This window comes from Vicugna pacos, chromosome 12 (genome assembly GCF_048564905.1).
Source record: "Vicugna pacos chromosome 12, VicPac4, whole genome shotgun sequence".
Taxonomy (NCBI): Eukaryota; Metazoa; Chordata; class Mammalia; order Artiodactyla; family Camelidae; genus Vicugna; species Vicugna pacos.
The window spans coordinates 59,906,409-59,922,572 of record NC_132998.1 but is presented as its reverse complement, the minus strand read 5'-3'; the positions used below and the strand labels follow the sequence as shown (position 1 = coordinate 59,922,572).

The 16,164-nt window shown below is 37.3% G+C and overlaps 1 protein-coding gene across 1 annotated transcript in view; it reads right to left on the bottom strand.

Annotated features, from left to right (window-relative positions):
• Positions 1-16,164, bottom strand: part of EP300 (E1A binding protein p300) — a 66,731-nt gene that overhangs the window by 21,582 nt on the left and 28,985 nt on the right. The window contains exons 6-15 of the mRNA XM_072973589.1: positions 15,341-15,586; positions 9,950-10,043; positions 9,240-9,377; positions 7,510-7,627; positions 6,670-6,844; positions 4,253-4,330; positions 3,943-4,052; positions 2,321-2,458; positions 1,296-1,733; positions 35-214 (exon numbers count right to left, since the gene is read on the bottom strand). Of these exons, the coding sequence (XP_072829690.1) occupies positions 35-214; positions 1,296-1,733; positions 2,321-2,458; positions 3,943-4,052; positions 4,253-4,330; positions 6,670-6,844; positions 7,510-7,627; positions 9,240-9,377; positions 9,950-10,043; positions 15,341-15,586 (1,715 nt within the window). The remainder of the gene's footprint in view (positions 1-34; positions 215-1,295; positions 1,734-2,320; positions 2,459-3,942; positions 4,053-4,252; positions 4,331-6,669; positions 6,845-7,509; positions 7,628-9,239; positions 9,378-9,949; positions 10,044-15,340; positions 15,587-16,164) is intronic.

Here is a 16,164-nt window from a genome sequence, read left to right as displayed (position 1 = left end):
ACCAAAAAACAGCAGTTAATTGCCCTATTCTCACCTCTGGAATCTCCTCTGGCTGTGTATCTGCTGGTTCTGGTGGATCCACTTCCATTTTAGTCTCCATTTTCACTTCCTGTGAAGGCTGCTTCTCAGGAATGGTCTGAGAATTCACTTCTGTGCTACTAGTAGATGGAGGGTTTGATACCTGCCCTTCAATGCTTACAGCTGGCTGGGAGAGCTGGGTGGAAAGAGGGGAGAAACAAAAAGTTTGTCTGTTATACAACCAGAATTTAGGCTACACAACAGGATGCCATGATTAACCTACTTATAGGCTAGTATCATTAAATTATATCCATTTATGGTACTTTCACGTACTCTATCTATTTCACCCCCTTGAAGTAAATTGTGCTTAAGAACAGGAGACTGAGGACTTGCAAACACTGGCTGGCTGATTATACATGAAAGAGACAGCAACTGTTTCTTCAGTAACTCATTCGGTGGCAGTGCGTGAGGGAGGGGAGTTTCAGAAATGACTGCCTCAGAAGAGCTCTTACGTATAGAGAAATGGAAAATAAGAGTGACTGGCAATCTTCTTTTTAACTTCTCATTAGAAAAAGTTTCAAATGTACAGGAAAGTAGAGACTATAATGAACACAATGAGCCACTGTTTCAAATCACCACACTGTAATGGGATAACTAACAAAATCTCAAATTTTCCCAAATCTTCCAATGACATACCCCATGAGAAGTTAGTATTTTCAGAAATAATATCAGAGGCTAGGATGAACCAGTCACTGATGGACAGTTTTTTATGAAGTAGCTGTGACTCATTCTGCCAACATGACAGAGAACTAAATTAGTGTCAGTGGAAGTCATGACACAGGGTTCTGCTAGTAAGGACAAGACTATGGGATGTGCATTTGGATTTCCACTACACACGTAACAGTCCTCTCACAAGGAAGCTACGGGGTGTTCCAGAACCACACTCTTCTCATCTTAGATCATGTTTCTAACTTTGGCTAGGACCACAAACACTCTTAAATCCATGATTTTGTTTCATTTGCTCTTGATACAGCAGATCAGATCATATCATATGAAAAGATTCTTTTAAATTTCTGTAAAATTCATGTGGTGTATTAAGTGTCAAACCTAAACAAAACTTCTGAGCTCCTTTTATGTCAGGTACCGTAACAGGAAAAAAAGAAAGGAAACGAAGTCTGTAACAGCAGAGTCTGACCGAGGAGACAAGAGCCAAGAGACATGGAGCCCCCAGGACAGCGGGGACGACTCTGCTCAAGACGCTCGCGCTGCTTACTTACTGGAGTGGCCGGCTGCGGTGGCAGCAGTGGCGCCGTCGGGGTGGGAACAGAGGCCGCGGTACTTTGCTGTGACAGAGGCTGCTGCTGCGCCGGGTCAGCTGGAGGAGCAGCAGGAAGTGAAGGCTGTACTTGGGGAGGAAGTTGCGTTGGTGGTGGTGTAGGTGTCTGTCGTGGAGGTGGGTGCAGAGCCTGGGACTGGGGCCCGGGCGGCCCTGCTGGAGGTGTAGGAACAGGGCCTGGAATTCCTGCTGCTGGTGGCTGCTGAGCCCCTATGCTCGGGGGAGTGTGGTGAGGGGTGGGGGTACGACTAGGGACAGGAGAAGGTGAGTTCTGGTGCAGAGCTGGCTGAGGGAGAGAGGGACAGTGAATGTGGCTCCCTTGAGATCCAGGAGGCATTATAGGAGAGTTCACAGGGCAGGAAGAACCAGATATTTGTGCCTGTTAAAATGGAAACCATAAGAAGGTGCAATTCAGAACAGAATTAAAGAAATATCTACATAGGCATTTACATTTAAGGACACAAACTGATTAAACAGAAGCTGGTAGTGAATGCTTCTATTTTCAAATGTGTCAAAAATCCGATTCCTAGGGGCATATCTTGGGATAATCCACCCAACGTAGTAATTAAGTAGACTTAAAAAAATTCAGCAGAACGGCCTCCACCACTGCAGAGGCATGAGACTGTTGAGCTGTTCTGTGCTCTCTTCAGCCAGAATTCTTCATTCTGCATTGTAGTTCTTCAGTAAGACATCATTTTAAAAGGCATTCACTATTTTAAAAAATGATTAAACCTGTTCTTTTTAAAATCTAACCTTTCTTATTAGCAATTAACACCATTCCTATGTCACAGAGTAATCCCTTCATGTTCAGAATACCATGTCCATTAACTGTTCTTACTAAAAACTTAATCACCCGTTTTCATCCATTATTTGCTGTCACCCTTCCCTGTAAAAGCCCAGATCAAAAGAAGTTCCAAGAAACACGAAAACAAGTTAAAAAAACAGAAATCCAGTTGTAAGACATACTTGAGACACTGGTGCTTGACCGCCAGACGGAGCCAAAGGCATATTTGTTACATTCATTCCCTGTGTTGAGAACGGAGTCTGCGGAAGGAACTGGCTCTGGCTGGAAGGCTGCTGCATGCGAGGCCCATAGCCCATAGGCTGCACAAAAAACACATACAAAACACAGAGTACCAAGTTGCTTCTTTTCAGTTATTCTACCACAGCTGGAATCACCAACCACTCTGGCCCTGCTATGGAGAGGGTGGTGCAACAGGAGCTGACCCTCATGAAAGATACTGGAGAACAGCCTCTCAGCTTACCTAACCCCACTCTGAAGAAATTGCACAAATGCATCTAGAACTATGACAAGGCACAGGGGTAACTCTTTCTTTGCATACTCTGTTAAGTCAGAAGAGCAAACCACAATTTCATCAAGTCTTTGCTCACATAGGTGGTACTGTAATAGCACAAACTACAGGACTCCATAATGAGTCACTATGGAGTACCAAAGGCCAAAACCTTCATAATCTAAAAAAGGTATTTGTCTTATAGATTAAAATGAAGACTAAGACCCCTCATTAAACATGGCAGACTGGTGCTAGACATTATGCTAGATAACTTCCAAAAGGCCCAAGGACTGACAGCACTAGCTAACTCTGACAGAGAGGATAAGGGTTGGGGTCAATAAAGAAAGGTGAATGACAGGTTCAGAGTTTGCATAAAGAGCAGTGAAATGCTCAGAGTCCCTCTTCTCCAGTCTCTAGAATCAGGTACCCGGCCCTCCAACACCCCTGACAGTTTTCTGCCTGGATAGGTTCTGTGTTTGGGGAAGACAGACGTTAGGAAGAGAGATGACTATGTCAAGACATGCAGACTACTCAACATTGAGATTCCAGGTAAGGGTGACTGGATGCTCTTATAAGCTTTCTAGTACTGTGACTATGAACAGTACTTGGAAGCAAACCTTTCTTTAAATGTTTATTTTATATATAGTATAATCAAAAGAGTTCTTAACTATAAGGATCCTTACATACACTTCAGACACCTGCCTTTTCCATTTAAAGCTGTAAACTGCTTTCATGCCATCATATAAGTTCTGAAATTACTGCTTATGGAGCATTCCAATTTACAGATGTACTATAATTTAACCACAACGAATCCCTTAATGTACATTGAGGATATGGCCTTTTTCTAAAACATAGTACACGTAACATCCTTAATGAATTTTCTTCAAATTATAACCTTTTAATATCTCAGTGATTTATTTCTGTACGATAAATTTCTAAAAACATGTAAGTAAAAGAAGTGGGGAAAATTAAAGACTTTAGTATTCACTATGTAATTACCGGATATGGTTTAGTTCTAATCATGTATATATTAAAGAGCAAATACAACAGAATTACAGGAAAAAAAAAAAAAGGCTAAGGGGGGAGAGTACAGTGGTAGACCACATGCCTAGCATGCATGACGTCCTGGGTTCAATCTCCAGTATCTCCATTTAAAAAACTCAAGGTTAAGGATTAATTACTTACAGTCAACTGTTTAAGCAAATCTAAGAATTTGTTTACCGAGCATAAACAAAGAAAAGGGATTTTTAAGATGCCAGGTAGAGGACAAAAAGATTACCCAGAGGTCAAACTTACCGGGTTGAGAGTTCCAGGTTGAGCTAACTGTCCATGGTGCTGAAGAGGAGAGGTTTGCCGCGGTCCAATAGGGGGCTGAGGCATGCTCATCTGGCCAAATTGATTCAAACCTGTGAGTAAGTGTAAGATATTACATCTGAGCACCTTTATGTAACTGGAGAATAGAAGAGCTCTTATTTATGATTCTATGTAATTTTATCAGGACAAATAAAGGAACCTGCTTCCAACTGTGAATGAACGGCAGATAATAATCTTATAATACACCAGGGACTCTGTTTACAAAGGTGCATGGATTTCTTTCACTACTTACCAGGTTGTGGAGTTATCCGAGGCATCATCTGGTTTGGCACACTGCCACGGATCATAGATGGATCAGGTAGAGGGCCGTCTAGAGTGGAATATAGAAAAGGTTAGAACCTCATCTTTCAGGCAGCTATTTCCTTAAATACAAAAAAAGAAACTCTACAAAAATATCTTTAGTAATGTCTTACAGAATCCAGTCTGAATATGAAAGGAATAAAAGCTATGAACTGGACAGGAACCTGAAAAAAATGTTAGTTCTAGAATACAAGCAGCAGCCTCAAAATGGTTTTGGCACATTTCTTTATGAACCAGAGTGCTTTTCGCACTGACAGGAAAATAATGTAAGGTCTTATATTTAAAAAGACGACTACAGCATTGAATACACTGTTGTTTGATTAAGCCTGATCCTTCCTTGGTATGCAGAATACCTCTATACATAAGGACCACACACTGGCCAAGTTCCCCCAACTCCAATAACGTGTTTTTATGCATACAAGCCCACCGTGAACATTGACTTTAAATACACACATTATACTGCACTACATATCATGTACCTCTTAGATACAAAAACAGAAATAAATATAAATACGTAAATTCTAATATTTTCTTGGATTGTCTGCACATTCTTTAGCAGCACAGTGCTTCCCAACATTTTTCACATCAGGGTGCATCAAAAAAATAATGTTTCTTTCACATTCTGAGATGCCTGTAGTGACCCAGCTCTACCCTGCACCGCCCCCCTCCCCGAGTAGTATGCACTCAAGCTTTGGGCAAACCTGTGGCAGGCTGCGCTCTAGAGAGAAGGCCACCATTTCAGACAACTCTCAAAATGTCCTCTGTCACTACTGCTCATTTACTAAAAAGTTTGCTATACTAAACAGCAACAAATAGAGTAGGACTCCTACTGTATATTAAGAAAATTAGTATCTTTAATATGAATATATTGTCCTTGGTTTGCCCATTAATTATGTTTATGATTTCTTCTGTTTTTCTTTTTTCTTTAAAGCTTCCAGTATTTAGAGACTTTTCTCATTTCATTTTATATTTTCTTCAATATTCTGTATAGTACTTTTTAATTTAAAGTTTTAAAAAATTTGATTCTTCTACAGTTAGTTTCTTTGTGTGAGAAGGTGGGGATCTCATTCCATAAACATATACTCAGGGCTATTCAGTTCCACTAATATTTGTTCCTGCCTGCATCAGTACCATACTGTTTTCATTCTAATAGGAGACTACAATTTAATATGAGACTTTTAACTTGGCTCAAATTTCTAATGAACTCAAGTAAATTCTACCACACCCAAGTATCTCAAATTTGTCCACTTGTCTCTATACCTTAGTTACTGCCCTACTTCAAAGCATCAGCACTGAAGCAGTGTCCTCAACTGTAGTCTTCACTTTGTTTCTGAACAATTGTTCTACCTAATCAAAAAATACCTGTGTTTTCCTTTGCCAGTGGGGCCTCTGTGCATGCTAGTCCCTCTGCCAAAAAAGCTGATGCTGTTCTCAACTCTTCACACCATGGTCCAATGAGAAAGTATATCTAGCACACTGCAGTTAACAAACGAGGCTGCTAAAAGCCAGTGGCAATTAAGAGTTCTCCATTTCACTACTTCAGGGCCTGCAGGGGATGAATTTCTCAGCCCACCTATAATCCACTAATGGCCTAAGACTTGGTACCTACTGGCTCTGTTGGCACTATCTACATGTAGTAGGTAGTGAGCTTTCTCTGATTCAAAGTACAGGTTTTCCCTATCATAGCCTTTCACACATCATTTACACAGCCTGTATTCTTCCTCACTGTTCTATACCTGTATCATATTTCACTGCTTGGAACCTAGTAGCAAATCAATGAATGAGTAAGGGAATGCATAATAATCTTGGCTATCTGGTTAATTCATTAAGTCATGAAGGCTGCTTTAACTAGAACACTGAACTGTCAAGATGAATTTTAAATGATGCTTCTAAAAAATAAACAGTTCTTCCAATATATCGTGTCAGGAAGAAAGTGTGACAATGTAAGTAACATGATATTGTTTGTAGGACGTATCAAAGTCAGTGAGGCCTCTGCACCTGCTCAGTCTACATCTACTGGCTGCATACAATATACAAGTTAGTGAAAACCAGTAGACTATCAATTCCACGACGTCACTGTGAGAGAAGAATATCTTCTATGAGAGAAGAGTATCTTCGGTACTAAAAATACCATATAACCAAGACATATAAAGCAGCAAGTCCAGAAATCTTAAATACACTGTTCAGCTACTGCTTTTACTGGAAGCTGAATTATTTTCTTTGAAAAGGCAAAAAAGAGTCATTTGAAAACTCTAGAATAGTTACCAAACTACTGAAAATTAGTGAATTTGGTTAGGAACCATTTTATTACAGTTTCTCCCCAAAATAACAATAATAGAAAGCACTCACTTGAAGTCATTCCTGGTTGTGGCTGTCCCATGTTAGGCCCTGGGTTCATGGAAACTGGCCCCATGCTTGCAGCACTTGGTAGCATGTTCTGTTTCTGTAGTCTAGTCCTTCGTTTTTCTTCTAGTTCTTTCTGGATTTTATAGATCTTCTCAGCTAGCAGGTGGTAGTATTCCGCCTTTTGGAATTTTGTAGAGATGAGGAGAAAAGATGAATTACCATGAGGTAACAAAAAAATGAACTAAGAATAGCTACTAGCTTCATTTAAAGAGGTAGGCAGAAACGTACTGGGAGAAGAATCAATCTAATCTTTCTTAGATCATTCCAAATATGAGCTCATGTTTGGAATGATCGTGTGAAAAGCTGCTTTATTATGAACCTACAGAGTAAAGCATGACTTCTCAAAGTAAGTTTACAAACTATGCGCTGGCAATTTATAGCATGTGGAAAGAATATGCTACATTTTTGAAGAAGTGCCAATTTAGAGAAGAAAGTTCAACTGATACGGAAATACTACTTGAGATGAAAATACTAAGCAGCTGATTCACCATATTCTAGTGAAAATAGCACAGAGCTGGTAACAGCTCAACCACTTTTCAGCTGACAGAAGGACAACCCAGATAAAGTGCCTCATGAGTGCAATGTATTATTAGGAGGAAAAATGTAAGATTCTTGACATACACTTTAAGAAAATTGCTTTGTTATCGTGACTCCACAGTGAGACTAAGACAGAAGGGCTAAAGGGTATCCTGTGAAGTTCAGTATTTTCCATGTACATGTAACAACGAGGAATAACCAAAAGAGGTCCATTTTTGACTTTATATAGACAAAAAAGATGCTCACTCGATTATTTGCAGATTCATACATGTCCCCTTCCACTTTCCGGGCATATGCAACTAGGTTTTCCATCCGCCTGTCTTTTAAAGCAGCAGGATCCGGAGTAGGAAATATGGCTTGAACACTAGGAACAGAAAATCCTACCACTATTATACCATGTCAGTTTTTCGTTCTTGTCATACAAATATACAGTATTTTAAACTTCTTCCTGATTAGTAGTTCCCCATTTTTATACCATGAACACATTAGGTAAAATTTTAAAATGAGGGGTGGGATGTGCTCAAATATAAATACTCTCTGGTCCCTGTAACTCTAATGTGGAGCAAAAAAATTATACTGTGCTATTTGCATAAAGGAAGTGAGGAAACCTAACCTTTGTCATAGTATCAAGTAGCAACAGCCTTAAGATCCTTCTACTTTCCTAAATTCAGCTTAGTCAAATAAAACCTAATAATCTACAAAATCTTAAAAGATAAAAAAAAAACTTGAAGTGAAGGGGGCAAAAATGCATAATAACTCTGCTAAATTCAGTATCTTTTACTCTCTAGCAAGTCCCTACAAAATATTTGGCACTGACATTCCAGAAGATTGACAAATGTGATTTCAACCACTAATTTTATCATATGGACACCTTATGTTCACCTGTACCTGAAAAAACCATGTGGAGAAGAAATAAATGGAAGCTTAGAAAAATACCTAAGTTAGTAAGAAAAAAAAATCCACAAGCATATAATAAACATTTCACATTAACTCAAATAACAAATCCCAAACAATCTACTGTCTCTGTTCATTAAATAAAAGTTCCTTAACAGCTGGATCACAAAATAAGTTTGTTTTCGTTATTCCTTATTAATTTACTGTATTAACATCTCAGTTTTCTCTTTGTCAAATTCCATTTTTAGTGCTATCATTTGAGAACTCCTAAATGAAACTCAAGTATAATTGGTAGGCTAATGTAACATAAAAATAAATTAAGATAAAAGACAGGTCACAAAGTTCTAAGCCAATTAAAAAAAATGAATAAAATGAAGAGCCCTCCATTAAGTGAGGGGGGGGACTGATACTTCCAAGAAAAAAAAAATTCTGCATTTTTTTTTTGAAGTATAAACTCTGTAATCAGTCAAGTCTAATCTCTATCTTTAGGATATTGGGTGCATTACATTTTACCACTCCATATGCCTTCTCCGTCTTTCATCTGAGAAGAGAGTGACTGTGAGGCAGTGTGCCTGGCACGTATCAACTTCACAACAAATAGCGCAGAGGTATTTCACAGACTATTGATATGGGCACATTTGGAGGGACAGAAGACCACAGAGAAACCACCCAAACAGATTCAACTTGTCAAGATAATAAAAGCTTTACCAGGGATAACAGAAAACAGGACTGACACTACCATTCTAATGATCTAAGAACTAGCTTTTCTTTTAAAATGAGTTCTGTAAAGGCTACTGCCTTTACAATTTAAATTTAAAGTGAAAGAATTTTAACTAATGTGTTGATTACTGTCACTAGGCAGAATTGTTTATATGCTGTTAAAGCTGAAAGACTCGTAATGAATAATGGTGAAGAAGTTGAGAAGCAGAGAATAGGAAGCAGGAAAGTCACAGAAGAAGTATCAGCAGCAACAGCCAGGCTACAGAAAAATCCCTAATATTTCTCTTGTGTTTAAGTGCCAGGCAGATTGGAAGCATGCTGACCTGTAACTGTTTATGAATAAGACATGCCTACAATCTTACAGTTTGTGAACAAGATGATTTCGAAGATCCTGAGTAATATCTTCATGCCACTGTTTCCGAATTCCAGTACTGGATGGTTGAGCTGCTGTTGGCATAGGACCCAGGGAGGCCACACTGGCATTTTCACTCATCATTGGGCTTTAAAAAGGAGTCGTGAAATAATAGTTTTAGTGAAGAAAGGTAGGAGAAAAGAGGATCTCATTTAAGTAGAGCTGACAGTGACACCTGCATAGGGCCAACACACCATGACAAGTCCATTTACATAAAGGAGTCTGGGGGTGTGCATGTGTTTCTATCTGTGTGAGGGAAAAGAGTTATTAACCCACAACATTTTGTTGTTTGGAGAAGTGGATGATGTGTTTAGAAGACTAAGTCTTGTGTTACGTGAAACTAAGCTGTCACTTTGACACAGCTCATCCCAGGGAATCCATTGGACAATGGAGTAATCCTTAACCCTGGGATAGAGCAAACTCGTTTTCTAAGCAGCTGCATTTGCAACACCCTACTGTATGTGGGAAGGTGTCTGCTACCCCAAATAATGGATACAATTTTTAATTAGGTTATAGAAAGAGTAAAGTATGAACTCAAACATACTATTTGTCTTCATTCATCAGGGGTATCTTCTAATCAAGGAAATTTAAAAACTCAAAAAAGGAATCCTAACAAGTGTCTGAAACCTGACAAAGGGCACAAACCACAATATTACTTACTTTTGAGAATTTATGGCTGAATGCAACATTGAGTCAGAAAGAAGATTTGACGTTTGAACCCCTACACCTCCGTTTACTCCCATAGGACTAGCACCTAGGTCAAAACAAAAAACATGATAGAGTATCTTAAATATCAGTAACAACTTAAAACAAAAGACAGAGGAGGTGGAGAAAGAGAGAGAGAAGGAAGAAGGAAAAGTGATGAAAGTCCTACAAGAAAATGTCACAAGAAACTTTCATCCTTTCAAAGACAGACCCAAAATAGAATCTTTAAGGACATTTGAGTAATAAGGAAAATAATCACCGTAAACAAAGTTAAGAGACAAATGACAAATCAGGGTTAAAAAATACTAGCAGTACATATAAAAAATCACTATTTACAATATAACTAGCAACACACATATAAAGGCTAATTCACAAAGTACCTTTACAATCCAATAAGAAAAAGACGAATAATCCAATAGGAAAGGAACAGGCAATTTACATAAAAAGAAATGCAACAGATTTAAAAAATGCACATATGCTCAACTGCATTTAAAGTAAAACTTAAAGTAATATATTTTTCTGTATGAAATTTTGAAATCTTTTTAAAGTTTGAGAATATCAAGGGTTGAGAAGGGTCTGGGAAAAGAAGAATTTTCTTTTAAAAAATTATTATTATGGGGAGGTTAGGTTTATTTATTTTTTAATGGAAGTACTAGGGATTGGACCTAGGACCTCATGCATGCTAAGCACGCACTCTACTACTGAACTATACCCTCCCCACTAAAAGAAGCATTTTCAGTGAAAATCCATTGGTGTGTAAACTGACTCACTCTATTTGGTAATTGCTAAATAAATGAAAAAATGCATGCACATATTCATTGATTAGGATTTCCATTTCTGATATTTTGTCTTACAGTTATACTCATACATGTATGTACAGATGTAAGAGCAACGTCAAAGGAGCAAAAAACTAGAACCAGAATTGCTTAGGGAACTGAATTATACATGCATGTGCTTTTGTAAGCACAGTTTATGTAAGGACATAAGGAATCTAAGTATGATGGTCCCTAAGGAGGGTAATAAAAGTGTCTGGGTTAGAGTTAAACTATTTTTTATTGAATATTCCTTCAGACTGGCTTGAATAGCTCTATGTGCATGTATTACTTTTTTGATTAACAGTTTTAATGAATATTCTATTTCCTTAAAAACATAAAACAGCAATGTTCAGATTTTCATGTGGTTAAAATTTTTTTGATACACAATTCTATTAATATACTCCTCAAGATATTTTGGTTAAAGACAAGAAAATAAACAAAACTTCCCAGTAAAATGCAAATAATGAACTAGATTCTATCAAATCTATCAAAGTCAAATCCTGTTGCCTTTTTTCATCATGCTTCCTACATGCTTAGGCAGAACTTTGCTTCTGACAGCATCAGGGTGGCTCTGAAATGTAGCTGCTGGTAGTGGTCTTTAATGGTCTCAACTGCAATTCTTTGTCACTACTGTGTTATTTTTAGAGAAATTATGTACCCTTAAGGCATATTTTTTAATCGGTGGTAATATTATGGGGGTAAAAGAAAAAAGTGATTACATTGAGTATCAGTTTACTTATCTTACTGCTTTCTGATGGTACATGAAAACATAGCCAAAATTCTCTACAAAGTATCCAGGTCCACTTAATATTTCACATTGACTGTGAGTAATGGCTCATAACTTCAGAGGGAATATTCTTACACAGGATAGCATTTAAAACCCTAGGAGTGAGCATTCACTTGAGAATACAAAAATGTAGGAAGTCAGACACTACTGGCACTGACAAAGAGTAAGCCAGGAGGAAAAAATGAACAAGAAAAGAATTCATGGCACCTAAAAAATCAGGGAGTATATTATATGTATTTTTAAGCCCTAGGAGAAACCCTCAGCCCTAGGAGTATATATTTTTTCTAACCCCTAATAAAATCTTTATAGGAATATGTTAATTTAATATGAACTAGAAGATTAAGAATGTGGTCAAATATGGTCATGGAAGGCTTACAAAAAAGTTCTAATTTTGGGCTCTGGAGTGGATTCCCTCTTCCCCTCCCTGCTACAGAATCTCTCTAACCTGATATACGTAGTAGCTACTTTTGTTTTGTCTACTTAGTCATTTACCTGCCCAACCAGACTAGAGATGTCTTAAAGTAGGGACCATGTTACCCCCTTTACTAGTTTTTTCCAGCACACAGCACATCTGAGTGAATGCTGTTAATCATTTATTCAAACACCCTTGTCAATCAAAGGACCTAAATTTTGTAACTGAGAATGTCCCAGCATTACAGCGGTTCTGTCACAGAGGGAGACACATCTGTCACTGTGAATATTTTCCCCATGGAAGCATTAGTATAAACGTCTGCTCAGGCACTTCATCCTACCTAGTACTATATACTTCAGGTAAAGGTCGTATGACAGAGACCCTTACTCGTAAGTAGTACTTCTTAATATCTGACAGTCCGCTGGAACATAAACTAGAGATGATGTCTACCAAATAAGTGAGATATAAAAACTTTAGAACAGAATACAAAACAAAACTCAAGTTCTTGATAGTAACAGTTCCAGAACTTCCATGAAATAGCTGAAAAATGGGTAATCAATAATCTGAAGGTCAACAATAAAACAAGAGAATAGGGATACTATAAGGGCTAGCTAAAAGCAAAGAATCCCAATAAATTATTAAAACTTGATGGCATACCACACCACAACCCATGACATATTCATCCCCAAAATGTTTAATCAGGATCTAATTTTAAGGAAACAGTCAGACAAATCCAAATTATGGGACAATCTATGAGGCTCATGAAGTCACTGTGTGATGAACAAAGAAAAGGTGGGATGACTTCTAGATGAAAAGAGACAAAAGACACTTAACTAAATAAATGTAAAACACTTGACTTTTGGGGACAACTGGATAAATTAAAATACAGACTGTACTAACTACAGGATATTATCAAATGTTCAATTTTGCAGGTGTGGTAACAATACTGTGGTTATGGAGTTGAGTATTCTTTATTACTAGGAAATACATGCCGAAATAGTTAGCAGTCAACTGTGAAGATCTCTGAAGTCCACACAGACTCAAAGCAAATGTGGCAAAAATGTTGAAAATTAGTATATCTAGATAAAGGGTATCACATAGTCTCTATTGGACTATGACAATTTTTAGCAGGTTTGAAAAACCAAATTAAAATTCAGGAGAAAAAATGTACAGAGGAAAAGAAGTCACTAAAACACTGCCTTTACTTTAAATCTGCAATGATTATGAAGGAAGAATCTAAAATATTTTAAATCACTACTGGGGAGATTACATAGATGTGCTTCTATGGCCCAAATTTTCTGACAAAGCTTTCCTATCTATCACTTTGGCAGCGCCCCCAAGGATACATTAGGGTTAAAATAATATGGGTGAGAATTGACAGAACTAGCCACTTGGAGCTCAATCTTGGAAAAACATAAAAGATAAACATTTTAGGTTACTGAGTAAGTAAAACAATACTCAAGTAAACTGCTTTTGTTTACAAACAGGATAAAAATCTCACACTGTTAGGGAACACAATTTAATCCTGTTTGTGGATTTAGCCTACTAGATCAAGTCCAAACCTGAAGCATCTTGAAACTTGATTAATTTTACTCCTAAAATAATAATTTTAAAGACACTGAAAAAAGGGAAAAAAAGAAATTCACGGAGCAAATTTTCAAGTAATTCTGTGGGTATATACAAATGTATATACAAGTACACAGATGATACAAGAAAAGATGAAAAGAATTAAACTAGGAACTATACACAGAAATTTGAAAAATTAATGGAAAATAATTAATTACAAAAATGAAAACCCAGGCCAGAGGTAGATAACTTCACTGGGTCAAGATTCTAAAACTCAAAGAAGATGTACTCTGTATCACTTGGAAAGGGAGACCAAAAAGCAATCATAAGTTAAAAAGAGAGAGAGTAGAGGGGAAATGAAGTCCTCAGATCTCTCTTTTAATACATACATAAGAGCTTGAAAATAAGCCTGAAAAGGCAGGAATGCTCTCCATCCCAGTTTCTAGTCCAGTTTTTAAAACTCTTCACTAACTGTTTAACAAGTTAGCACTGCTTTTCATGAAATAATGCACATTTCCTTAAGATAAAAATAACAAAAATCAACAAGATTACATTTTTACAAGAGTGTTGTGCCCAATTGTTTTCTCATTTAGAATCAAACAATAATGGGCAGAAACTAAGCCTACTGCACTTATGAATGGAAGGCTAAGAGTGGGTTTCATAGGCAAAACCATGATGGATTATTCTGAATCAGGCTTTTCTAGTTACAGAAAAACATCATCACCAAGAACAATTTTAGAATAATAGGCGAAGTATTAAAAAGCACAGGCTTACCAGAGCTGGATATTTAACTATTTATACAAAATGGCTTATATGTTTGACTGCCTGACAGCAAAGGGATAATTACAGGGCAATTCTCCTTTATCTTACCATATAATTAAGAGAATAAAAACCACTGTGAGTTAGGATATTAGAACACTGCTCACTTCCCCTTCCCTCTCAGTTGTATCATAGGAAGAGGTTAAGCAAACAAGTATATTTGATTAACTATTTCAAAGGCAAGCAAACTACTTCTGTTGCTAGATATATCTGGAAATCTACATTAACAATAACTAAACATTTCAAACCAAAAGAATATTTCAAGCTAAAACACAACTGTTTCTTTGTGCCATTTAAAAAAGCAAAAATGAATAAATAAAAGGGGGGGCCTTAAATGTCCAACGGTAACAGACGGTTCTACACAAAGAAATACTACACAAGCATTAAAAATGATACATTAAGTATGGAAACTGAAAAGACCTTCACATTTTGTAAAGAAATAGCCTGTTATAACACATGGGATCCCATTTCTAGAAATATAAAGTCATTGGGATTAGGAAGGACATAAACAAAGTAAAAGTTGCCTCTGATACATGGATTACAAGAGAATTTTTATACTACGTTTTTATGTTTTCAAATTTTCTTCTTTTTTTTAAATTGAAGGACAGTCAGTTTACGATGTGTCAGTTTCTGGTGTACAGCAAGTTACAGCCATACATATACATATACATATATACATATATTCCTTTTCATTATTTGTTGCAAGGTACTGAATATAGCTGCCTGTGCTATATAGTATAAATTTGTTGTGTATTTTACGTATAGTACACACTGCAATCTTCTAAAAATTACTTTAAAATGAGTCATATTACAAAACAAGTAAGAGAGGGAGAGAGACAGAAACAATAACAGAGAGACCACAATAAACCAAGGAGTTAACCTTGCATATTACTTGGCATTTACACGAACTGATAATCACATCTGTCACTAGGAGGCCACAGACTTACTCATGTTGCTCATGGGTCGCATCCCTTGAGGAGACTGCCCCGACTGCTGGTTCTGCTGGTTCTTTGCTTGCACCTGGGGCTGTGTCGGCATCTGATTTACTTGATAGGGTAGTCCAAGGGCTGCATATGCTCTTTCTATAGAGCTGGGATCAATCTGACTAACAGTGCTTAGGCTGGGAGTAGACTGTTGACCCACCCCTAGAGAGCTAGTATTTCCAAGTCCAACTGGTGCTCCAGTCAGAATTGCTGGAGAAAACAAAAGAAACAGTATTACAACATTAAAGATGGTGAAAAAGAAAACACTACCATGTTTGAGTGAATTTTAAACACAAAATTGTTATGTGATTATGAAATACATGCATCTCATTTCCCATTATTTCCCTGAAAAAATTACTGGATGCATAACTGAGTGGTCAAAGGAATCACTGGCATGTAAGGCTTTTGATCCAAAATACCCAAAGCCTTCCCAGAGACTGTATCAATGTTCCCACCAACAGTGCACAAATGCCTCAAAGCCACACAAATGCCAATACCAGGTAGTATCACTTCTGCCAATGTGACAGGACAGACATGTTACTTCTTCATTTCTTAATTTAATAGTGAACTTTATGGTATTCCCTCCCTCTAGCAAACTATTTCGTAGTCCCAATTCTTCACTGGGCTATTTACAATTTATCTTTATGGAATTTAATTCCTTTCTAACATGCTATATATTGAGTTCCAAATTTGTCTTTCAGTTCTTAAGTTTTGTTTCCAGAGGAGTTGTGGGAGCTGCACTTTCTACTTTTGACCTGTCTTGTCTATAAAAAGAAGCTCCTCATCAC